The 26,041-nt window shown below is 36.2% G+C and overlaps 2 protein-coding genes across 2 annotated transcripts; both read right to left on the minus strand.

Annotated features, from left to right (window-relative positions):
* Positions 1-164: 164 nt before the first annotated feature.
* Positions 165-24,876, minus strand: LOC134657537 (saccharopine dehydrogenase-like oxidoreductase). The gene is made up of 9 exons (XM_063513116.1): positions 24,743-24,876; positions 24,024-24,192; positions 13,712-13,899; positions 8,435-8,564; positions 4,947-5,061; positions 3,801-3,887; positions 2,447-2,834; positions 1,686-1,780; positions 165-759 (listed from the first exon to the last, which is right to left on the minus strand). The coding sequence occupies exons 2-9, from the start codon at positions 24,190-24,192 to the stop codon at positions 663-665; spliced, it is 1,269 nt and encodes a 422-aa protein (XP_063369186.1). The 5' UTR covers positions 24,743-24,876; the 3' UTR covers positions 165-662.
* Positions 16,406-21,079, minus strand: LOC134657526 (uncharacterized). The gene is made up of 2 exons (XM_063513105.1): positions 20,451-21,079; positions 16,406-19,968 (listed from the first exon to the last, which is right to left on the minus strand). Exons 1-2 carry the CDS (start codon positions 20,471-20,473, stop codon positions 17,553-17,555), a joined length of 2,439 nt encoding a protein of 812 aa, XP_063369175.1. The 5' UTR covers positions 20,474-21,079; the 3' UTR covers positions 16,406-17,552.
* Positions 24,877-26,041: the final 1,165 nt, after the last annotated feature.

The following is a 26,041-nucleotide window of genomic DNA, read 5'->3' on the forward strand; positions in this document are numbered from 1 at the left end:
TGATGAGGTGACTCCATAATGTATTTTTTGCTAGGGACCACCAGCTAAGAAGTTAATACTTATGCAGGGTGGAATACTCGGGTCATCAGGTTTGTTCTGTTTACTGGAATAAAATGTTGATAACCCGTTTGTTTGTACTCCTGTATATAGGTTATTAAAAAATATTTCTTATCATGTTTAATGTTTATTAAATGCCCTTTACCTTATACATGTAGATATCACATTTGATTAGTTACAATTATGACACAAACAATGGTTACTTAAGCAAAAAATAATTTATATTTTATATCTATATATATCTTTGTTTTGGTAAATGTTTGGTTGTACTATCGTTAACATAAGCTGAATAAGCTCTATAAACTATTAAGTTGGTAAATGCTTGTTTGTACCTACAATCGAGTAATATAGTAATAAACTTATCGTATAATAAAGTCATACTAATTGAAGTTGCAGTAGTTTGACTTTCTATCGTAATACATGAAGCTAACAACAATATAAAATCTGCAAATATTAGAAACAAAAATAAAGGCATATAGGTAACTATAATTATTAAACGCAATGTTCCATTACAATCACTCTGGCCAATATGATCATATTGATCATTGACCACTACTGTGATAAAGCTAACTGGTTTAAAGGTAACTTAATAATTAACGGTAACATTAATTTTGAACATACTCAAACGTGAGGTTATTTTCGTTGAGGTTCTTGATGAGATCGGTTTTGGCGAATGCAATTCCCGTAGTCAATACTCCGCCACTAAAAATAAAGAAGAAACAATATTTAAGTATCTAATTAACGCTTACGTAATATTGGATTAATTTCGATGAATGAAATAGCGATGGTGTTACCGTGACATTGATATCAGATCTTTGTGGTAGCTACAAATTCAATCTATACACCTTATAAAACTAAGTCCCCCGCCGCGTCGCAAACATACAGACAGCTGTATGTATGTATGTTCGCGATAAACTAAAAAACTACTGATCGGAATTTCATGCGGTATTCACCTATCAATAGAGTTATTCTTGAGGCTTAGGTGTATAATTTTTTAAGGTTTACCCGTGCGAAGCCGGGGCGAGTCGCTAGTATGTAATAAGGCGCGTTCGTCGAAAGAAAAATCCTATAGAAGAAGGCTCTACTACGATCGATTTACGAAGATTGATACGCACGAGTCATGCAATAGCTAAGACATTATTGGTCTACTTCGGGATTATCGAAAGGTGCGTTGCAACTGTTGCTAGACTTGCTAGTCCAGTTTGAAAGTCAAAATCACAGAAAACAAAATACTGTAGGAGAGTAACGTACGTGTGCAGCATGTGGCAGCATTATGATTGGCTGCACTAACTTTTACCACAGAGATTTGTCAGTTCACTACGACGCTTAATCTAACTTACCAGTTTTAAAGTCAAAAAATTCCGTATTGGAGTGCAAAAACAAGTTCAAGTAGGTCTAGCAACGAGCTTTTTATAAGTCGTGTTATACAAATACCATCTGTTCAAATTATCAGGCCACTTCAAAGGAATGATATGCCAGTCATAAGCCACTAAATTGATAACTGGTGACAGATGGCATTATAATGCTTTGCTGATGCATAATGCATTACCTAGGTTGTTAATCCAAGTGCAGAACGTATAGCGTCGCGTCTTAGTATTCCTCTGAAAGGCAGATTTCCATGTACTTACTTGCCAGGCATCTTGTCATGTTCTTTAAGGCAGGTGATGGCCGAATAGATCAGTGCGGTGACTGTTGCTCCGTAGCCAGGGTTCACGCCTTTTACCTGACGTAAAATAGTCAAATATTAATAAGTATAAGTAAAATTGCGATAAGTGAAGCGTTATTATTACATACTGAACGGACCTTATTCTAAATATAAATAACACCGACCATATCTTTCCTGAGTATGCGATACCCGTATGCCTAAGCTCTCTCATCTCTATACCTTCTAAATGGCATCCGTGAAATAAAAAGACTCGGTGACAAAACAGCAACTAATTTCATAATAGGGATGTTCGAAAAAAGAAACTGAGTTGACTACTCAGGAAAATACCCTATCCTCCTAAGGCCCAAGGTCCTACCTATAGTACCTATTCAGTTCGATGTAATTTAAACCGTGTTCAATTGGAACAGAGTCGCTTTTGCTTTGTTTCGTTCAATTTCCAAACAAGGCACAATCAACTCTATTTCCTACAATTTAGGTTCAAATTTCAGTGGCAAATTTTGGATGTTTCGTTTGTATGGCTGGGCCTTAGGAGGCTATTGGCTCGTTAGCTTAATATGTCAGAATATATAGTTTGGCAAGGGTTGCTTGTCACTGGAGCATAGACAAGAGATAATCACACTGTATCTTTGTAACGCTAGTATCGTACTCCAGAAAAAGGGATGAATATAGTTCTTTTATGTTACTTCTACTGACAAAATAGGCTTGCTAGACTACAAAAATTACCCTGACTACAGCTTTCTTAGCCGGCTTGGTCGCGTCCACGTCGACGCCCTTCTCCCATCCCTCGCCATACAACTCGAACATGAACGACGTGTTGTTCATCACGTTGTCCGTCGGGCCGTCCCGGGTCACCGTGCCCGCGGAAAACAGCCTCGGGTACTTCAGGAGCAGCATCCTGGTCAGCGAGAACTTGGCCATGAGGAGTAGGATTATGGCCACGAGGCACGTGAGGAGGGTGGCGAAAAGAGAGGGAAGTTTGAAGTAAGGCTTGAACTGGACCGGGCGCTTGTGGTCCACGTGGTACATGTGGCGCTGCGTGCGGTACACGATGGACGCGTCGGAGCCGGGGAACGGGAGGCAGTACGCGCCGTCGTGCTTGTGGACGATGCCACTGGAAAAGAGAACATTTGTTAACCTTTTGGACGCCAATGACCGATATATCGAGTGTTTTAAGATTGCCACCCACTGTTACAACCTCCCTGACATCCACAAAATAATCAATAGGAGAACTGTCAGCCGCGAGACCCGAGGTCACAGCCTACGAATTGTTCGCACTACTACTACTAAAGCTGCATATCATTCCTTGTCCAACCGTGTCGTGGCGGCTTGGAACCGTTTACCGGATAGTGTTGTGACTGCCCCCTCGTTTAAAAACAGATTGGACAATTGGCTTTTAAGCAATAAGTTAGACTGATGAGTACTAGTGAAGTGATATGACTATACAAACTTTGAACTATATAACACTGGACACTGTGTGACATAGGCTCATCAGCTCAATAGCTGCTCGCCTATAATTATATAATAATAATAATATCCGCACCGTAGGTTCAACGCCAAAGACCGATTAATCGGTCACAGACCACAGAGCAACATAGACGTACGTGCATATGCATAAAGTTGAATTTCAGTTTTGACACTTCGGTGACGTGGCGTCAGCGTGACAGCTTTTGTGTTTGACACGGCGTCGAAAAGGTTAAGGCATACCATTTCCGCAGTATGTTCTCAAGTGTTAGTGAAAGCTGGTGCCTAGAACGCGCAAAGAAGTAACAAATAATCTGTAATTTAGAGGTCGCACGGTTCGCGTTAACGCGTGACTCGTCTGCGCCATACATGTGAAAGCTTAAGCTAAGGTCGGTTATTACGGCGCCATACGTTTTGTTGTAACCGGATTGACAAACCTTAGCGTTTAACAAAAAACTAATTTACCTTGCAATTTAAGCCCTATAAGGGCATAAGTAGTAAGTTGGGAAACTTGGACCAAGTTCTACGTCGAATATAGACGTTATAGGGATATGTACTTTTACTGCCGAATTTGTGCAAAGTTAGCGTGGTCAGAGTCAAATGAATGCGCAGTTACCGTGGATGCAACTTCGGCTTGAAGCTCGGCAAACGGTCCGGGTACAGCTGTTTGCGTAGAGCAGGTAACTTATTGCGGCTGCAAATTCTGAAACCAGAGAAATAGACTATAAAATATTACGCATTACCATGACATATTAAAATGTTGAAATATGACCAATATGAGGTTAAAAATATCGCAAACAAAATAGAATAACACATTTTATTACTGATAACTGTAGTATACACAGGGCGAAAGTAAGCACGCACTGCCTATTACACATACCTACTTAGGAAATTTCCATCATATAATATGGAACTATATTTTGAGGTTAATCCAGTTGGCATTTATGACTAAACAAAGAAATTACTCGTACATTTTAAATCTATTCTAAATCTTTGAGCTTGTAGGTATAGCCATTAAAAATTCCCCGAAACATTATTACCTACCTAATCTTTAACAAATTACCGACTACTCAAATATTTCAAAATACCATGTCTGTGTTTGGTCGTAATGCATCAAACCTTATCTTTTCTCTTACTATCCTTACCAGTGTTGGAACGCAGGGCTACCCGCCCGAAGAGACACATTCTATTAACGTAAATAAATAGATAGATAGATTTATTTATTTATTTAGATAGACAGATTACATTATAAATTGCAGGCATGTCAATCTACAAGAATTCATATTATGATCGTCAAAACAAGGATGTCACCAGAATATAATCAATAAAATATTAAATTAAAAATAAAATAATTACAGAATGATAACATTTTAAAATAATGTCAAGATAGTATCTCCTGTGGCGGATTAACAGAGTACAACGGTTTATCCAACAAAAAATTTCTTAATCGGCGTTTAAATGCTTGATCACACAGTTCACTTTTCTTATAACGGCCGGAAGTCGTTCATAATAGATAGGTCCTATGACACGTGGGTTTTTCTGAGCCAGGGCCATACGGCGAGGAACCGTTCTTAGCCGTCCCGTGGAACGGACGTTTATACCCTCAACATGAACTTGTTTGAATTCGGATATATTATTTCTTACGTACATTATGATTTCATAAAGATATAAGGAAAAGTGCGTCATAATGCGATATTCTACTAACAGATCCCTACACGAGTGTCTAGTATTCACACTACAATAATTAGCTTGCTTGCCTTACCCGTTCACAAGAGATTCCCAAGTGCCGTAGTGTATGACGCCACTCTTGGCAGCTTCACTCCTGTACTCCGGCGCCACTTGCGTGCTTACGTACGATTCCACGGAATTCAGAGTCCCTGCAAAATAGATGAGAAGAATATCAGGACAAGAGTAAACTAAAATCTTTACCGAAAAGAACAGTATTAAAAAATCTTAGATCACCATCAAAATATCGTATTTTGATAGTGAATGATTTTATTTGACGCTATTAAGAGCCCATCAATGTGCACACTAGCGCCACTGCTAAATAATCGTGATTATTTAAATTTAACGAAAGATATTTAAAAAAAGGGGGCGGCTACGTACTGTATCTTGTATTAAAGTACCTTTTGAATACATCAAACTAGTTTCTATGTTGCTGGATTCGACAATCTATGCGCCCAAAGTTAAAACGGCCGTTTTTGTTTTGAGTTCATAAATTGACGAATCCAGCAACATAGAAACTAGTTTGATGTATTCAAATGGTACTTTGATACAAGATACAGTACGTAGCGGCCCCCTTTTTTAAATATCTTTCGTTTAATTTAAATAATCACGATTATTTAGCAGTGGCGCTAGTATGCACATTGATGGGCAGAGATGCGATTTGTTTGAAATACTTCTATTTAAAATGCAAATACAAAATGCAAAATACCTATTTTGTATTTTGCATTTAAATGCCTTTTAGTAAAAACCATTTTGTATTTTATTTGAAATACTTTTCGAGACGTATTTTGCATTTTTAATATTCATTTCAAAATGCAAAATACTTTGTGATTAAGTTTAGCCAACATTACCAGTCAAACAAAATGAAATGAACGAATGACGCTTGTATTGCCGAATTTGACCGATAGAGGCGCCTGCTAGCACAGACATACAATTCGCGCTCGCGCTTGACAGACAGCTTAAGTGTGCGAAAGGGAAGCCATCACGTATATGAACATCCCATGAGTGCGAAAAAGTCAGACTACCAATGAGAAAACGTAACCACTTTTGAGTTTGACGACGGCCGCGGACGGCCAAGAGCGTATCACGGTAATTTTAAAATTGAAAAATATACACGGATTAGGACGAAAAGTATTAAATAAAGTAATTCAGTGAAGATGGTGTCTTGTAGTGTGCCGGATTTCAGTGTTACAGTGGCAAATAATCCAAGCAAATACTCATTTCAGAGGATTTATGATATTCCGAACGAAATTTTCATAACGATATTTTGTCAAATTCACAGCGTAAAAAGTGTAAGAAGCCGGTTTATAAAGTTCATTATAAGTTTTTCTTCCTTTGTGTGCTAATATTTTATCATATTAGTCTATAATTTAAAATATTTTGTGTAAAAACAAAACCTGTTACTTTACGCTAGGGCTTGACAAAATGTTCATATGACAGTATCGATACCTTGTCGGTATATTAAGTAATAGCTATGTAATTATTTCTTCACAAGACATCATTAAGATATTAGCTTTTATAACCGACTTCAAATAATAACGATTTTTATACCTTTTTGAAGGTGCTCATGTTTAGCGGTAAATTTAAACTTCACTTTCCAACACAGTAAGAGTTACATTAAGATAAGTCTGCAACGATTTTGATAGCACACGCAGTGCAAGTGTTATTTATACGTCATCATGTCGTAGAATTTTAACGTTTAAAATAACACATTTGAAAAAGTAGTCGATAAAGCAATCAAACATCGACAGATTATTAATATGTTGTAACATGACATCACTATTTTTGATCTCACATAGACAATTTACGCACACACTTGCTTTTCATTTTTGGTCGCACTTTTGAAGATTGACAGTTGTTCTAGTCATATTAATTCTATGCCTGCTAGCGCCAGGAGGCCGATTTTTGAAATTCGACCGCTCGATTTCGTGTATTTCGTTCAGTAATATCTCCACTACTAGGCATGTAAATTCTACTAATAGAATCAAAAACTAGTGGTCAATACCACTAAATTCACAATTTATATCGCTCGTATTTCAAAAATCAGCATCTCGCCGTTTTCCACCGATTTTCGAGTGACGAAATCGAGCGATCGAAATTCAAAAATCGGCCCCCTGGTATTGTTAAAAAGCGTAATAAATAAAAACTGATGTTTTTTTCACTTTTTAACAATACCAGTCCAGTTGTTATTAATAAAAGAAAAGTGTAATAATAATAAAATAAGAACTAGATGCACAATCAACCGAAATAAATGGCCACACAAGTCACAAAATGGAGCCATGGCTCTCTTTTCGTTAGTCTAGTTTTTTACATTATTTTAAATGAGTATTATTTCCTTTATTTATTTCTCTTCTTAGGTTGGTTTTTTACAATATGTATATAAAATTAAAATATAAAAACACTTACAAAAATAATATAAAAAAATATTATAAACACATTATAAAAAACCTAACCTAGGGTGCCGCCAGCAGCGGGGCAGGGCCCAAGCTGCCGGTGGTCAGGGCCGCAGAGAGAGGAACCGACGGACTATTATTAATACCATAACAGAATTTATTGATACGCGTACTGATAAATATGACCAAAATGTCATGCATAAGGTGCCATGCCATGATATTAGACGTTTTTGTTCGGCTCGGCATTGTGTCTCTATTTCTCATGATGAACACCTAAAATAAATAAAAATATCTGAGATTTGCTCAAAAGGTATTTTATTTTGAAAAAGTATTTTGAAAATACCTATTTTGCATTTAGCATTTGAAATACAAAACGCAAAACTATTTGGTATTTTGCATTTGAAATAGTAAATCTGAAAAGTATTTTGCATTTTGTATTTAAATGCTTTTTTAAAACCATTTTGTACATCTCTGTTGATGGGCTCTTAAGTAATTCTTTTTTATTGGGATGCGAGTTTAGGGTTAGAGCAGCCCGCAAGCCGCGCAAGCTCGCCCGATAGTTAAAGAAAATTTAATTTGATAATGAGGGTATTATCATTCAACATCGAAATGTTGCTGCAAATAGGCAAACCCATTGGGGATGATGTTGAATCGACACCAGTCGCCTATTTCATCAACTTGACGATTGACTACTGACACTGACAATTTCCTGGATATATCTGTAATAACTTGTAGGTAGTAGATGTTTATGTCAACCTTATCCAGTCTTTCTTCGAGGCCCCGGTGACAAACGCAATCCTCTAAACGTCGGAGGTAAGTTTCAAGTTAATTTATACACGATTAAGTTCCGTTTTAGCAGGCGTGGTCACTCCGCGATTTCGTCGCTTTGCTACAGGTAGTTAAAAGTACATCCGTTCCACACCAATTTTGGTGGCTAGCCATAAGCCGCGCGTGGCGCTGTCGCCACCTAGCGGCCATATCTGTGCTGATCGTAACAGACGCGTTTTGTTAGAGAGTGAGTCTTCTGTACCTAGTACTATTATTTATTCTGTGGTTTTAGTGTAGTAAAAGGAGCCTAACCGTAAGTATAATAAGTATAATAACCTAGCTGTGTATAATAGGTAAAGCTTACCGTCGAAGTTCTGCTGCATGTAGACGAGTCCCATGTCGTTAGGGATGCTGTCGAAACCGCACGCGCTCACGACGTACACGCCTGCCTCTCGTGCAGCCTGGTCGTATTTCAGCTGCATTGATTCGATGAACTGGAAACATAATACAGAGTCTTGTTTATTTCCTTTTTGACTGAGCGAAGCGTCTTCGTTGCGTCTTAGACGGTCTGGGTGTTCTGCTCTACAGGTCGCGTTTCTCAACCAATCCACATAAAGTCTTATGACTAGGTTAAATAGTATATGTAATTAGGTATACAAAACAATTCATGATTCAGTTTTTAGGGTTCCGTACCCAAAGGGTAAAAACGGGACCCTATTACTAAGACTCCGCTGTCCGCAGGCTGTATCTCACGAACCGTGATAGCTAGACAGTTGAAATTTTCACATATGATGTATTTCTGTTGCCGCTATAACAAATACTAAAAACAGAATAAAATAAAGATTTAAGTGGGGCTCCCATACAACAAACGTGATTTTTGACCGAAGTTAAGCAACGTCGGGCGGGGTCAGTACTTGGATGGGTGACCGTTTTTTTTCTTGTTTTTTTTTTTGCTTGTTTTGCTCTATTTTTTGTTGATGGTGCGAAACCCTCCGTGCGCGAGTCCGACTCGCACTTGGCCGGTTTTTTTTTAATGGCAGAACCATGGGAGTTCATGATGTACCCATATCTTCACACCCACTAGTTTATCATCGATAAAGTCAGTAAGCCCATTGAAGATACAAATATACATTTAATAATCAAGGTTTGTCACACATTCAATAGCAATTTATTCTCAATATCCCGATTCAAAAATATTAACGGAGAGTTGATAGCATTCGCTGTGGCGGTATCGGCCGTGGAGAGTATAAATTTTAGTTTATTTTTCTTTTTGAGGAAACATAAAAAAACAGTTAATACAAAAACATAATAACATGACGCAGTATATCCAAAACATGACTTTATGATGTTGATTGCGTCATACTAGCAAGGTTACTTACTCATCACGTAAGATTTCTAATCATAATTTTATTATGTAGATCAGCGTACCTAAATTACCTACAGCGTCTATGTTTCGATTTTTGTTGCCTTCGGGTAAAGGTATTTGATTATCTAAGTACCAACAGAATTAGAAAGATGAGATTTAAAAAAAAACATCTTCATTTAGTTTGGTGTGCCAACTAATTTATTTTTGTTTAGTTTTGAGTATACTCAGACTATACAAATATGTATACCTATAAGGTATGCTTAAAGTCAATTATTATAATGAATTGAATAATTGTGATGATCTGATTATGTTGTTGTTTGAGTATTAATCTAATAATAAGCCATTTCGTTTTATATGAAACAAATGCAGCAAATGTAAACAAAATTATCATTCCGATCATAGCCACTACATGACGCATACACGTCGAAGTTGACCTTCGACCACTACCAAACAGAATTACCAAATCAGACCGATATAGAACGGTAGGTACGTTGCACCAACATTTTTGTACACTACATTAGTGGCAAACAAGCTTACAGGCTACCTAATGTTAAGCGAACCCAGTGGCTATGGATAGGTATTTAGTACCTATTGGGATCGTGCACGACGGCAGCGCCGCCTAGCGTTCGCAACGTGGTCGGTCGCTGTCAAATAACGAGCGCAACAAAATAAAAATTATTCCTTACCCGTGGAGCGCCCCGAACCAAGAATAGTATGGAGTTACTATCACACGTGTCTTGTTAGGGCGCACCACGGGTTAAAAATATTTACTATAATGTACATAACAATGTGCGGAATCTATTCGTATTTAATGTTAAATACACTTGGTTTTTGCTTTAGTGAAAAGAGTAAGAATTATCTGTGTATTTTATATTATTCGGTCAATTTCCTTCGTTGTTGTTTCGTTACAAATTCAATGACAAAATGTATATTTCACTATGTTTTGATGACTCACTTAGTGATCCTCTTCCTGGGGATACGTACGATGCTTGCAATTATAAAAACTTTGACCTTTTTCACAGGTTTTAAAAAACATATTTTATGTTAAAAATTTATGTTCTCCCGCTTAATCTGTTGTGACACTTGTGACAGACGACAGATAACCCTACGTGCCAAAAGTGTGCTTTTGACGGGCTTTCAATAACTAATATTACAATCAATTAATGTTGGTACACTGTATTAGCCATACTATTTTATTAACATACAAGAAACACTCGTGTGTTTACATAGACTAGATAAAATGTTTAGCCATTACGTTGTTAAGCCTAGAAATAGTACTATATGGTATAAAAGGCTAATATCTAGCTCGGCGTTGAAAACTGTAATTTTAGTACATCTAATAGCAGTAATTGCGACTGTACGAGGACCAACAGAGGTTAATTACCATTTTTAGGGTTCCGTAGCCAAATGGCAAAAAACGGAACCCTTATAGATTCGTCATGTCTGTCTGTCTGTCCGTCTGTCTGTCCGTCCGTATGTCACAGCCACTTTTCTCCGAAACTATAAGAACTATACTGTTGAAACTTGGTAAGTAGATGTATTCTGTGAACCGCATTAAGATTTTCACACAAAAATAGAAAAAAAACAATAAATTTTTGGGGTTCCCCATACTTCGAACTGAAACTTAAAAATTTTTTTTTCATCAAACCCATACGTGTGGGGTATCTATGGATAGGTCTTCAAAAATGATATTGAGGTTTCTAATATCATTTTTTTCTAAACTGAATAGTTTGCGCGAGAGACACTTCCAAAGTAGTAAAATGTGTGTCCCCCCCCCCCGTAACTTCTAAAATAAGAGAATGATAAAACTAAAAAAAATATATGATGTACATTACCATGTAAACTTCCACCGAAAATTGGTTTGAACGAGATCTAGTAAGTAGTTTTTTTTATACGTCATAAATCGCCTAAATACGGAACCCTTCATGGGCGAGTCCGACTCGCACTTGGCCGCTTTTTTTCTAGGCTTTGACGATGAAGATTAACTAACGTGAATCAGTCGTCCATCTTTCAATCATATTCTTCTACGACTCGATACAATCATTTGTTATCTACCTACCGTAACGAACAACGTAACGTAGGTAAATTGTAGACGAAGTATTGTCGCTAGGTTTGTATACACAGGTGCAGGATTCCGATTTTATTTTACATTTTCTGTCGTTGCTACGAAATATAACTCATTTTAAGACACCTAAGTAACCAAATAGATGTATATCACCGACAGGTATCGACGTTGGAAATTGTTGTGAAATACTATGTTTGCCAATACTGACATGTCAGAAAATCGATGTAAAACAATGAAAAAAATGGCCATGAACCAGCTCGGAATAATTCCAGTTGCAATTATTCTAAAAGCGGCATCATTATTCCGTGAGCACATGTTAATTGTCATTCAACTGGTACCTAATCATAGACATAATAGTGGGAATTGAAATAATTATCGTCGATTCCATAGTTGATAAATGTTTGTGAGTTATAAGTACAGTAGGTACAATGCTACCAGTACCACGGCAGTTTACTACATTTTTTCGGATTACAAATAGCAACAATTAAGTTCTACCAGAATATTATTGTCACCATATTATAGAATGTTCTACATTCCCAATTGGCATTTTTACCATCACTGATGGTGGCGGCGCGTCAAACATACCTATCCATAGGCAAGCCGGGGCTAATTTGGTTTACATATTTCCTTTACAACTGTGCTCAAACGTCCAAAAACAGAAAAGCCGGTGGGAATCGGCTTTTATGGACGCGCCGCCACTGCTACCTACCTATAAAGAAACGTTTACATTCGGCACACAGGGCCCGATTCGGATTTTGAAATAGACATCTGTTAGACATCGCCAAGATACGATAAAGATATGTTTAAGATCTAACTTGTCAAATTTGACATTTGCGCGATTCTGGAGATACTCTTGAACGATTTACACAAGATATGGCTTAGAGATCCAATTCACATTTAATAGATATCTAACGTAAAAGTGACATTGGTTGCCCGAATTGCGCTGCAAAAGAGAACTAGTCGAAATCTAAACTATAACGTATCTAGAATGGATCTAGTACGTGTCGTCTCTTGTGAATATCTTGAAGTTCGAATACGGCAGACAGTCGGCGGTGAATTATCACTTTATAAGCCTGCGGTTAGAGGCGTGCTATCTGCCGGAGTGTGAACGGTACGATCACGCAGCTAAACGGGCAAAAATATATGTCATAATACATATATGTAGGTATGATATTATTTGTAGAGGCATAACAGAGCGTCATATAATTTTGAGCGCTCATTCGTACAAAATATTATTGCTGGCGACAGTACTGAGCTAACTCATGAGCCGCAAACTACCTATAATTATAATATGAACGTTCCTTTAAACCGACTTGCTAGTCTTTCTACCTCGAGACAGGTCATTTAGGTCACCTATTGTTCCACAGTAATACGTGATATTGTACGGTCTACGACACAATTATAAGCATCTTTTTTCAACATTATCTCGGTGGAGTAAGGGAAAATGTCGATGTAAACTGTACCTATAAAGACAATAATAATTTACATGATGTCTAGACCGCGACATTATGTAAAAAGGTCAAGCTTGATGACAAATTTATTTGTAATATTTATTTTTCAAAATTCAAACACATTACATTTGAATATTCTTTTTGTGAGGATTTTAAATAAATGTTATTTGTTAAAGCGTTTATGTCTACTTAATGTGTGTTTGCAATTCAATTTATTATTAGTAATAAACGAAGGTACCAAAAACAGGATCAACTAAGCGAAAAGTTGCATGTTCATATGTTCAATTGTTCATTTTATTAGACAAAGCCTACTTAATTTCAATATTTCAATCAACCTTCGACAGCATTCATTAAAATTACTTTTAAGTATGTATTTATTTAACGGTACAGCTAGTGTCTACATCATTGTTGTTAGCCGATTGTGGTTTTCTTTTAAATGCACCCAACTTTACACTCAAGCGATTATCACACTGGTGCGGATCCACACGCCGCTCGCACACTGGAGCGGCGTGCTGATCCGCATCCAATGTCAAGACAGAATTACAAATGGTTCCCCGATAGGCCGATAATAGCACACAGTAGGCCGTAGCAGAGCAGACAATCACTGTAGACTGTAGTGTATGTAAGGCGTACTGACTAACGGCTCCCCGTCACATGCGTCGTAACGACCGCTACTTTGACCACCGTGCACTTTACAGCTTGTATGGGCCGCAACAGTTGACGATCATTGTACAGTCATAAAGAGTGGTAGGTACTTACAAACGGCTCCCCGCTGACGTCGACCACATGCGTCTTAGTAGCGACCGCTGCTTTGACCACTGGCTCGCCATACAACTTGTACGGGCCGCAGCAGTTGGCGATCACTCGCGCCTGCTCGCACATCTGCTTGATGGACTCTTCATCGGACACATCGGCTACTATGATCTTGATGCTGGAGAGGTTTTCACCTGTGAATAATGTAGAAGTGTTTTATTTTATTGAACCTGCATCTATCCGAAATCAGGACCGAGTTAAATGAGACTCATTTCCTGATTTTAGCGAAGTTATCATGAACCCAATGGACAATGGACCTATGCGAATGCATAAAAGTTTGTAGGGGAGAGTCGGTTACGTGGTACCAGTGTGTTTGAATATATACATACAAAAGTTCATTATCTGCATACAATTTAACTATTCTCCACGCACATCCGGATTATTGATATCGGTAATCTTAGTCTACCCGTGGGTATTAAGTACCTAATTGTTTGTAAAAGCACTATCTCTCTGTTGTGTACCTACGGATTTGAACGTTTAATCACAATTCTTGAGACAATGTCAGATCGCGATTGCAAGTATCATTATTTACGTACCTACTCACAGGTTGCAATTGAAATAATATCTACCTACGCTTATATACAGTTATTATCATCTCTGCATCTTACTGTATATCGAAAACAAGTCATCTCTATAATACCTACTGTGTTTATTTAAGTACCTACTTAGGTTTGGACTACCTACTTAGCAATTTACTTAGGAGTTAGGTACTTATCGGAAATAGGTGGAATTTCAATAGATGTAATGTAATAAATAAAGCTAAGTGACAACAATAATGTCCAAGTCATTCATTACGCTTTTAGGCCAAAGTTTGCAGACTGATGTGTCAGCGCATAATCATAGTCAGTTTTTACATTCCAAGCATGTATTACGTCAGCGACAACTAGTTTTGAATAGCGATATCCTAAACAAGTATATAGTATACCACGCCTATGATGGCAAACAAAGCTTACGACGACCCGCTCGTTGGCAGCGGCTAGTGGCCTAAGGACGCGTATTATCCAAAATGTGATAAACATGCGTTGCTTTAGCTTAATACAAATCAGTCACACGCAATCAAATATCCAACCCTAGTCAACTATCTACTAGGGAAATTTATCAAAGCCACCATGTCTGCTCTAAACGATACCGAACTTGGTAGTTAATATTAAATTGTTACCTTTGTTTAAGGCTATGCCGCTATTTGTATTTGATTTCATATCTGCTCTATATTTCTATTTGTTTTGTTTTCACTGTATTTGAGTTCTACTTCTTTGAATTTATAATTTGTTAATGTGTCATATCTTCTATTTTACCGTGTAAGCGAATTGGTAAACAACTGTAAGCTTATATGAGAGAAATAAATGGTATTGTATTGTATTGTATTGTATTGTAACTATAATAAGTTCCCAACAACGTCCCCAGTTTAATGGTACACCTATAGGTAATACAGAATTACAGATGGTCACAAAGTTAACCCGTGGCCGGACAGACAGTCGGACATTTTTAGACTACTTATGATGGCTCCTTTTTGACTTCGGAACCATAAAAAATATATTTTTTCCCTCGTAGAGATCAGTATCTGCTAAAGTCGTAATCATACTATATGTAGGTACCACACGGTCGATAAGCTAGCCGATTCGGTAGTTAAAGATTTATTTTAAGCGTGTTGCTTTTCCAATTCGGTTTAAAAATAAACTCCCGCGCAATAGAAAACTTCGCTGTATTTAATCCACCGCTATGTAGCCATAACAACAGCAACTGACTCACCAAAGTCAACTTTAGAGTGTTATGCCGCGCTAAACGTCAACATGTACCTACCTAATCATCTATCCTACCTAGTCATTATCTATATAGGTTTAAAAACAGTTTGATTATACATAATTTAAAAAAGCGGCCAAGTGCGAGTCGGACTCGCCCATGAAGGCGATTTATGACGTATAAAAAAAAACTACTTACTAGATCTCGTTCAAACCAATTTTCGGTGGAAGTTTACATGGTAATGTTCATCATATATTTTTTTAGTTTTATCATTCTCTTATTTTAGAAGTTACAGGGGGGGGGGGACACACATTTTACCACTTTGGAAGTGTCTCTCGCGCAAACTATTCAGTTTAGAAAAAAATGATATTAGAAACCTCAATATCATTTTTGAAGACCTATCCATAGATACCCCACACGTATGGGTTTGATGAAAAAAAAATTTTTGAGTTTCAGTTCGAAGTATGGGGAACCCCAAAAATTTATTGTTTTTTTTTCTATTTTTGTGTGAAAATCTTAATGCGGTTCACAGAATACATCTACTTACCAAGTTTCAACAGTATAGTTCTTATAGTTTCGGAGAAAAGTGGCTGTGACATACGGACGGACAGACGGACGGACAGACAGACGGACAGACAGACAGACAGACATGACGAATCTATAAGGGTTCCGTTTTTTGCCATTTGGCTACGGAACCCTAAAAACAAGGTGTAGAGCGATAATTAACCTTCTTCTAAGAGGCCAATGGCCATTGATTTACTGCCGTCCTCAAGCTAAAAGGCCGCAAAATGCAGCAGTGCCATTTTGAGAAATGAGCAAAAAACGCGCGAAAACATTTTTCTTGAAATTAGTAGGATATAAGCATATACATTAAACGTTATAATATAGTATTTAATTAGTACTATTTTTTAAGTCAATTTAATTTAGTAATAATTCTTAAAAAGTGCTCTAAATCATTAAATTTCCGTTCTTGGTTTGTACCTGTTTAACAAAATTACGCTAATTAAACGACTATAAGGCAGCTAAAGTATATTTAGCGGTCTTTTAACTTTGTAATTTTATCTAAAATTGAATACGTTGTACAAGTCATATGAAGTTAAAAAGTAGAACATAGCTAAAAGGTGACTAGTAGATCTAACCGCCTTTTAGGTATGAATAATAAGTCAACTCATCTAATACATCAAAGACTAAAAGGTGATTAAAAATGTTTAAACGCCTTTTAATTTAACAAAACCATTTGTAATTGTATCGTTTAAAAGATTTTGTGAATTCAGCTAGATAAAAAGGCAGCTATCTTCAGAACAAAATGTAATAACTGCTTTTTAGTTTACAATCATTTCAAATTACCATAAACAAATTTAAGAAGTTACTTTATTCAGAGCAGGAAGAAAATAAATAAAAGACATAAGATACTAAAAATCAAATGTAATCCAAGAAATTAGCGTTCAATCATTCTCAAAATAATATTTATTTGAAGTTCAAGTTAGTAATAAACTCTGCTAATCATAATATTACTGTGGGACAACGTAGGAGTAAGCACATCTTAATTTAATTCGCTTTGCGATCTTCTTACATGCTTAAAATCACAGTTACGTCAGTTTAATGTAATTCCTAATTAAAAACACCCCTCAGTCTTCAGTACGAGCAATTATTTTAATAGTAAAATGGCTTACCCATATTGTTTGTAATTGTACTATAACTACTATAACTTTTTAATACAGCTAAATATGTTTTAATCATCTTACAGAATTATCCATAATCGTTTTTAACGAAAAGGTAGATAGTCAGTCACAAATCTTACACAACTAATGACAATGATCACAATTACTTAAACAAGTAGATAACAAATTCGTATTTGTACTTATGGAGATCAATCAACTTTATTTCTACTTAAAAATTAAATATAACATATAAGTCAGTGATCAGTCTTACATGATTTTTAAGAATAGTGAGGTAGAGAATACTACAGGCGTAATACATGCCCGATAATTAAAGTAATTAGGTTCTTAACTCAAATAATATGTTCATTAAAACTAATAGCGACATACTACCGCGATTCTGGCAAATCGCGCCAAAATTTCAACTTATGTGTAGGTATTACTTGTGAGCATTTGTTTATAATTTCCTTTTTTCTACCAACGTCGGTACCTTTGGGATCGACTCGTTTGGGAAAAGTAATAGGGCTTGGATTCTTCAAGTATTTGTCATTTAGAAAGCGGAGTTGCTGGTAATCATTTTTGAATTCAGTTTTGTATGATAAATCATAGCACCCTCTAGTAAAACATGCTTGTGTAATATCACGAAGGTAAACACGTGGATTCGAATTTTGAATTCTACGCTCTGAAGTAAAGTTAGGCACGTTAATAAAATCTTCAATTACCATGGATTTCACTGTTACTTTTCCCTTGTTCGCTGATCCCACTGATTCCGTAAAATCAGCAAAGTCGTAAATTTTGCCTTTGTGTTTCATGGACAATTCGACTTGATGATGAAACTGGTCACAGCTCATGAAAGTGTGACCAGGTTCGAAGTAGTACAACGTTATGGATTCCGTGCCTATATAATCGCTATTAACCATATGAACTAGCATGGAATATAAAAGCCAGTTCTTGTTCTGTGCACTGCAGTTATCAAGCCATATATTTACATGTTTGGTGTCACGATATTGCAAAAAGAATGAAAAAAATGCACTCATTATGTCTTCTTGCTTTCTTCCAGCTATAGCGTCGTGCCAAAGAACAGCGTAAGGTTTAATACTAGATGTTATTTTTCCCAATGGTGCAAAGGTTTGATTATATGTAGCAAGACGTAAACAGAATATTATTTTCTTAAATGTGTCCAATCTTGGAAGCATTATAACCTTTTGCAAATCAGCACTAAAATATATATTATCCGGGTCTTGTTCAGTCTTGTGTTCTTCATACAATTTTCTAGCTGCAACATATTTGTCATGATGAATCGCAAATGATGTGCAGTCCTCGCAGTTATCTAGAATATTTTCCTCGATATTATGAGAACTTTCTTTTTTGTGTATTTGGTAGCTTTCGCAAACCTCACATTCTTCATTTCCTAAATTAGTAAAAGATATATTCATTTCTTTAACGACCTGCCTATATAATTCGTAAGAAACTGGATCTTGAGGATATTTTTTGCAAAAGTGGTCATGCATAAACGTGATAGTTACGTCGCTCGGCAAATATCTACGGTTAGGAGCATGCGCTCTTCGGTAATGTGGTTCTAAAGGATGGAACGATTCAACGTGTTGACGAAGTATTTCTCTATCGTAAGCTAATGTCTTAGTATGTTTTCCACGTGAATCGGTCAAATCGTCATCAGCTAAAGAGTTGTACAAAACCTTGTCATTCGTTTTATTAAATCCGAGTGTAGTCAAAAAAAATATTTTACAAACTGCCACTTTTGTATCATCATGTTTTCTTAGGAAAAACGTTCTCCTTGGGGCTCGAAGATTTGGTCCAGTCTTTTGCCTCTTAGGTACAACTACAGGCACATTATTTTGTATGAATAATCTTCTTTCTTTCCATGTTAAATTCCAGTAACTGTCGTTAACATCCTCTCTCTCTTCATCTGTCAATAAGGTAGTGCATTTTTTATGACATTTTGAATCGCACCCTGGCTTAACCAGATATTCCAATCGCTTGTCTTCTTTCTTGTCGGCGTTTCTTTCACTTAGACTTGTATCGTATTTTTTTCGCTTAGGTGCAGGTGAACTTTGACCATTTTCTCCAGATAAATCAATACTAATCTCTTCGCTATTGTTAATTGTGGGTATATAATTTAACTCCGTAGTATTCCTTCGTTTTAGAATTCTTTCACCGATTTTATTAGTTTGGGTATCGGGTATGATTTCTATGTTAATGGTATTTCTTCGCTTAATAATATTGGTTGTATTAAACATAGACATATGGGAGTGCTTATTCGGATGTTTATTCAAGACTGGGGCCGCAATTTTATTTTCAGAATCATCACTACTACTCGTTTCTGGAATATAATTTTTGTCGCGCACGGAATCATCGGATGAAAAATCATCATCTCTGTGTGACGATGAAGAACTTCGGCTGCTTATGCTTAGCTCTTCATCACACCTTAAATCAAGTTGTTTTTCAGTATTGGTCGCTGGGAACGCTTGTTGGAGAAGATCTACGGCATTCGACAAAAAGACAGAAGATTTAGATTGTGTGGTAGCGTACTCGTTAAAATTATTAAATATATCAGATGTGAGTGAATAATTCCTGCGATTGACTTCATTTACCATCTCTTGGACACAATGTTTAGGTAATCCTTTTTCCACAGGTTTTTCGTGTGATGACGTGGGTTCCACATAATGATCAGGCAACTGGATGTTATGACAATCGACCGAATGATGGATGTCTTCACTGTTTTGGTTTGATGGATTTCTACATCTGTCTAAAATGGTTTTCAACCGAGAGGTCTTCGGTTCATACCTGGAGCAATTAAACATATTTCTATAAGTTCTAGGTGCCTACCTTATCCTAAAAAAGTAGTTTTTTTGTCCCGCGTAGGTATGTGAAGTGTACTTAACTGTGAGAAGACGTCCATAAAAACGTTTTGGTCAAAAAAGTAAGATTATGTTTCCGATTATACTATTAATACAACTTATGCAACACACTACAGGCAGACAGACAATTTAAAGATTGTTTTATGAGTTCTCATGATTGTTTTGTCTCTCCATCACCAGGCAAGCTTCATAGTACATACAATGCTATTAAACATATCTTCACAAGATATACCTACACATCAAATTAGTTCCCAATTGAAAATGATGAAGTAAAATGTACATTGAGTAGAGTACTAAACTTGACTAAAGAAATAACGCGCCAAAACAGGTGTTAAACTATCTATAAGAAGGTCGTTAAACGGTAGGTACATAATACTTATCCCAAATGAATACGTAAAAATACTTTACCTCGTGAGTTTGCGCGGCTGCATACTGGAATTGGCGGGAAACTGCGCCCGGTCTTCACGTGCCACACCCTCACTCGACGGGAGCGCCCGCGCAACTGATTTCGTTGCTTCGAGCGAGGATCAAGTAACCGCCTTATTGATATGGAATACCTAGTTACCGCGATATATTTCTGGAACTGTCTACTATTTTGTTCTATCATTGCCAAATTAAAAAGCCGTGACGGCCTTAAACCGATGCATTTGCATGTATACCTTTTACGCCTATACTAACGACAAGGCGGCTAAGCGACTTTAACGGCTTTTTAATTGTGTATTTATAGCTTAGCTGCTATTTAGTTTGGGAGTAATCATCATTTGGCCGTAATATTTGTTACGCTAGGGAGCAGTTAAAGTACAGTAGCCACCTTTTAGTCGTGGAAGTTGCAATAACTGTTTTTAAGAGTTGTACTAAATACCCGATGTCAAATAGTAAGAAGCAGTTATTGGCCTTTAACAGCCTTTTAGTGAATTTTCTAATTAAAAACTGCCTTTTTGCTGGTAAAAGTGGCAAAATGGTGTATTTAGCCGCTCGCGGGACGGCCGTAACTTCGCGGTTTTTTCACATAGAGCTATGACACCTAGATAGGTAGATAGAGAATTGTTTACTGTATCGCGCTGTGATATTAACTCAAAAACGTCGTAAGAGCCTTTAACGGCCTTTTAGCTTGAGGACGGCTAAAGGCTCCAATTGTGCCAATGGCTAAATTAGCCATTGGCACAATTGGAGCCTTTAGCCATCATATCAAAGTTATTAAAGTTTGTTAGACAAATTGTTCATTTAAACTTTTTTATTCCTATACCTAATAATAATATTACAAGTACCTATATAATCTTGTGTTAATTGAATGACCAGTATTATACATCCAAAACTGTGCCAAAGAGCACATAGGTAGGTACCTTGCCTTCATCATGCATTCTAATCATTATCGGAGAAACGACGATAAAACTTGTGTTAATCAGTTAAATTATAGGTTGCCCACATCGTTATAGGTTGCGCTGCGATAATGCGAATCTTGCGACCAAAGGTTATCACAGTCAGTATGCAGTAGATAGGTAATAGGTAGGTATACCTCAAGGTTGTTAAGATATATTTACTTTATTTTTATAGTGTGCTTGTTTGTCACACGTAATAAACACGGACACTCAATAATGTCAAAGTTATTCAAATAATGATTTATAGTGATGACAATCCTCTATTAACAAAACTATAGATTGTCAATCACTGTATTGTTTACACATTCACACTTCAAGCTAAAAAAACGAGTATGATTATATTACACCTTATTACTTTGGGCTAGAGTTCTAGCATATATTAGCTTATAAATTGGTTGTACCTACTGCAAAAATAGGTTTGAGCTGCCGTCAATACTTATACATATTAAATACTTTTTTAAATACTCGATTGATATTTGTTATCTTAATGTTGTATTAAGTAGATGACTTGTGCCAAGGAATTTTAAGTTATGGTTTTATTGCAATGGTTTTTTTATCTGTAATGTCTCATTTAGACGGATCAAGAACTTGCATGCAAAATTTGATACATTACTAACTACAGAGTACAATTAATTCAGTTGTCACCAAATTATGCAAGTAATTGACACACCCAAAAATATTCACTGGTTACTAACATAATCATGAATCAACATTATATACCTACATCTATTTATAATTGTTTGCGTGGTTGCATTGCATGGGCGGATGTTAGGCCCCATTTAGACTGATCAATTACTTGCATAATTTGGTGACAACTGAATTAATTGTACTCTGTAGTTAGTAATGTATCAAATGGGTGTGTAATGTTTTTAATAACAACTATTTTCGAATTTTCATTTTGCATAATTTGAATTGCATAATTTCGATATGCAGAAATGATTATTTAGTATAAAAACAAAATGAATACGAACAAATTGCATAATATCAGTAATAATAATAATTCCGTTGCATAGTAATGTATTTGCATAACAGGCAATCAGTATAATGATCACTTTGCATACTATTTAATGCTCATAACGTTCTCGTTCCATTTTAGGATTTATTTTATTATAGGAAATTTAAGGTTACTCTTTATTTATTCTTAAAAAAGTATCATCTACCTCCATTTTATTACCATCTCTCATGATCGAGAGGGTAATAAAATGTGTATTATTATAAAATAAGTCGGTTCTGGCGCTTCGCCGGCCGCTGCCGCGGCACGCTCGCTTCGCTCGCTCGGCTCGCGCGCTGTAGGGTCGCAGTTCTACCTAACACTCCTCCTCGCTTCGCTCGTCGTCGTACCTAACGGCGACCTGCCTTAAGGTAGAATATGTAAGTTCTTTTATAATTTATGTCATATTATATTATGTTACCCGATCATTCGTTAAAATATAATTCTGCATTTTAATCATAATACTAACTGTATCTTATAACACGTAAAATTATTCCTAATGATCGTTATACACAGCGTTTTTATGATTATAGAACATTCTGTAATTTAATTATTATAACGAATAATATTATGGATTTTGTTTCTATACATTATGTTTATTATGAGTTTTAAAAGTAGTTAAATGTAATTATGCAAAATATTTGTATTAAAATTGAACGGCACCCAATATTTTTAGATGTTAAACAAATTGTTACCAACAAATATATCAAACAGTTATATTAAAAAAAAATTGCTACATCAAAGCTGAGGTTTCTTGAGGAAGTGTCATGTCGACAAGATGATGATGATTGTATAACTAGACTGAACTATAATATGTACTGAAATAAAATTAAATTAAATGGGTGTATTACAAAGGTTCTTTCGTTTAATTGTTTTCTTTATAACAAACAATACTCAATCATTAGAAATACATGAATATGATATGCTTTATACCTAAGGTATCAACTAAATTGAGCACAATTTGTTTTTTTTTATTCATCCGAACCGACTTATTTTATAATAATACACATTTTATTACCCTCTCGATCATGAGAGATGGTAATAAAATGGAGGTAGATGATACTTTTTTAAGAATAAATAAAGAGTAACCTTAAATTTCCTATAATAAAATAAATCCTAAAATGGAACGAGAACGTTATGAGCATTAAATAGTATGCAAAGTGATCATTATACTGATTGCCTGTTATGCAAATACATTACTATGCAACGGAATTATTATTATTACTGATATTATGCAATTTGTTCGTATTCATTTTGTTTTTATACTAAATAATCATTTCTGCATATCGAAATTATGCAATTCAAATTATGCAAAATGAAAATTCGAAAATAGTTGTTATTAAAAACATTACACACCCCTTGAGGAAGTGTCATGTCGACAAGATGATGATGATTGTATAACTAGACTGAACTATAATTTGTACTGAAATAAAATTAAATTAAATGGGTGTATTACAAAGGTTCTTTCGTTTAATTGTTTTCTTTATAACAAACAATACTCAATCATTAGAAATACATGAATATGATATGCTTTATACCTAAGGTATCAACTAAATTGAGCACAATTTGTTTTTTTTTATTCATCCATTTGGTGTTTAAATTATTCCTTACCAGTCAATTTTCCAATATCAGCCATGAGGGTCTCCAACTTGGACTGTGAACGGCCAGCCACTCCCCATGTCAGCCCTGTGTACTTCTTGGCAACACGGACTAACTCTTCAACTGCCTTCTTGCCGGTGAAGCCTGTGGCCCCAAACACCACTATATCGAGACGTGACATCTGTTGAAAACACAATTATTATTTATGTGATAAACAACTGTGGTACCTGTGGCAAATACTTAAACACATATTTGACTTTTCTATACTCATAATAGAATAAACAATTGTTTTTTGACCCCCTGGCCTAACATTAAACATTGTTGGTCTCACAAGGGGTATTTTATTAACTGGCGATTTACCCACGCAAAAGATGTGGTGATTGTAATTTTTTATATTTAAAACCACTATTGATTTAATGTTAATAAGCTTTGCAATGTAGGTTAAGGAATCCATTATGACGCTAGTTTAACAATATACTAGTACCTAATTATAATACTGCGCTTATGCTAGTTTATTTAGTGATATTCACAGCAAATAAAACTAAAAATGATGGTAGGTAGGTAGTGAAATCATTGGGTAAGACTGTTACAAGATATAAATAATACATTCATCATTTAAGCATTTCGCTTCAAATACACTTTCGGAAAAAAAACTTGAGACTAGAAAGCACTAACTCCTCCTTTTTTTAAATTAATCAAATTAAACAGAAGGTGACCTCTTAGGCTCTTACCTTAAAAATTAATGGAATCAAAATAAGCACAAGTTGTAACTCTTTGCCAGCGAAAGAAGGATAATGATAATAAATTATCTACCACTGGGACGAGACTCAAAGAAAGAACTAAGCAGTAAGCAGCGCTTCGAAACAAGAAATATAAAATCTTGAAAAATGACTGTGAAGTATGACACTAATTATCCATAGAAGGTAGCATCCTATAGAAGTGGTCTACGCGTGCCTCCGTGAGGGACAAAACATATAAATTCGACCAATCATAGCGTCGCACTGCGCCGCTATGATTGGTCGAATTTATTTGTTATGGTGGGCAACAAATGAATTCGACCAATCACGGTGGTCAATTTACGGTGGGGAATAAAACAAGATGTGGACTGTGACAAGGACAAACAATAATAGCGCTTTCGCTGCTACTCCTACTGAAAGATACATAAGACTATCCCATTCTGTCAGTTATCCCCACCACTCATGCCCAATCCAGTTATACTAGATTCATGTAATTATCAAACTGCGCCGCGCCGGCCGGCTGATGGCTGATTGGACAACTTGACATTTTTGACAGCTATAGATGGTCAAGCAAATCTTGTCAGTAGAAAAAGGCGCGAAATTCAAATTTTCTATGAGACTCTCAGGAGACTATATCCCAAGGCCCCAACGTTATCTGTTCTCTTTGACGGCGCAGCAACTAGTATCATTTCTCTCTCCTCGCTCTTGTAAAAATGCCGTTTGTCAAAAAAGGACAACCATACTGTTGACAAGATGGACTTCAAATCAAGGTGTTACCGTTTTAGGTGGTGTCAAGTTGTGTATGCGTGCGTAAAAACGTATATATGTGCTCTTTTAGGGATGTGAAAAGTCGATTTTAATCATGTTATATATCGATAAACGCTACACAGCGGAACGAAATAGCGATTAATTGAAGCTTCAATATCTTCGTTAAAAATAAACATAATTGAAATGCTAATGGATAATGAATATATTATAATATCATAATATAATTCAATTATTGCAGAACACATATTTTAGTAGGTATTTGTGTATTGTAATTAAAAATCTGAACTTTCCCTTTGTTCCCTGCTGTGGCGTGACGGTAAAATCGTGATCTGATAACCTCCATAAAGAATAGAAGCGTTTTTAGGGTTCCGTAGCCAAATGGCAAAAAACGAAACCCTTATAGATTCGTCATGTCTGTCTGTCTGTCTGTCTGTCCGTCTGTCCGTCTGTCCGTCTGTCTGTCCGTCCGTATGTCACAGCCACTTTTCTCCGAAACTATAAGAACTATACTGTTGAAACTTGGTA

The sequence above is a fragment of the Cydia amplana genome, chromosome 2, assembly GCF_948474715.1.
Source record: "Cydia amplana chromosome 2, ilCydAmpl1.1, whole genome shotgun sequence".
NCBI lineage: Eukaryota > Metazoa > Arthropoda > Insecta > Lepidoptera > Tortricidae > Cydia > Cydia amplana.

Excerpts from the sequence above, each read along its gene's own strand:
- LOC134657526 (XM_063513105.1), bottom strand. The coding sequence starts at position 20,473 with ATGCAGCCGCGCAAACTCACGAG. Across the intron at positions 19,969-20,450 it reads CAGCCGCGCAAACTCACGAG|GTATGAACCGAAGACCTCTC; the intron begins GTAAAGTATTTT and ends TAATTGCTCCAG.
- LOC134657537 (XM_063513116.1), bottom strand. The coding sequence starts at position 24,192 with ATGTCACGTCTCGATATAGTGGTGTTTGGGGCCACAGGCTTCACCGGC. Across the intron at positions 13,900-24,023 it reads TGATATTGGAAAATTGACTG|GTGAAAACCTCTCCAGCATC; the intron begins GTAAGGAATAAT and ends CATTATTCACAG. Across the intron at positions 3,888-4,946 it reads TGGGAATCTCTTGTGAACGG|AATTTGCAGCCGCAATAAGT; the intron begins GTAAGGCAAGCA and ends CTCTGGTTTCAG.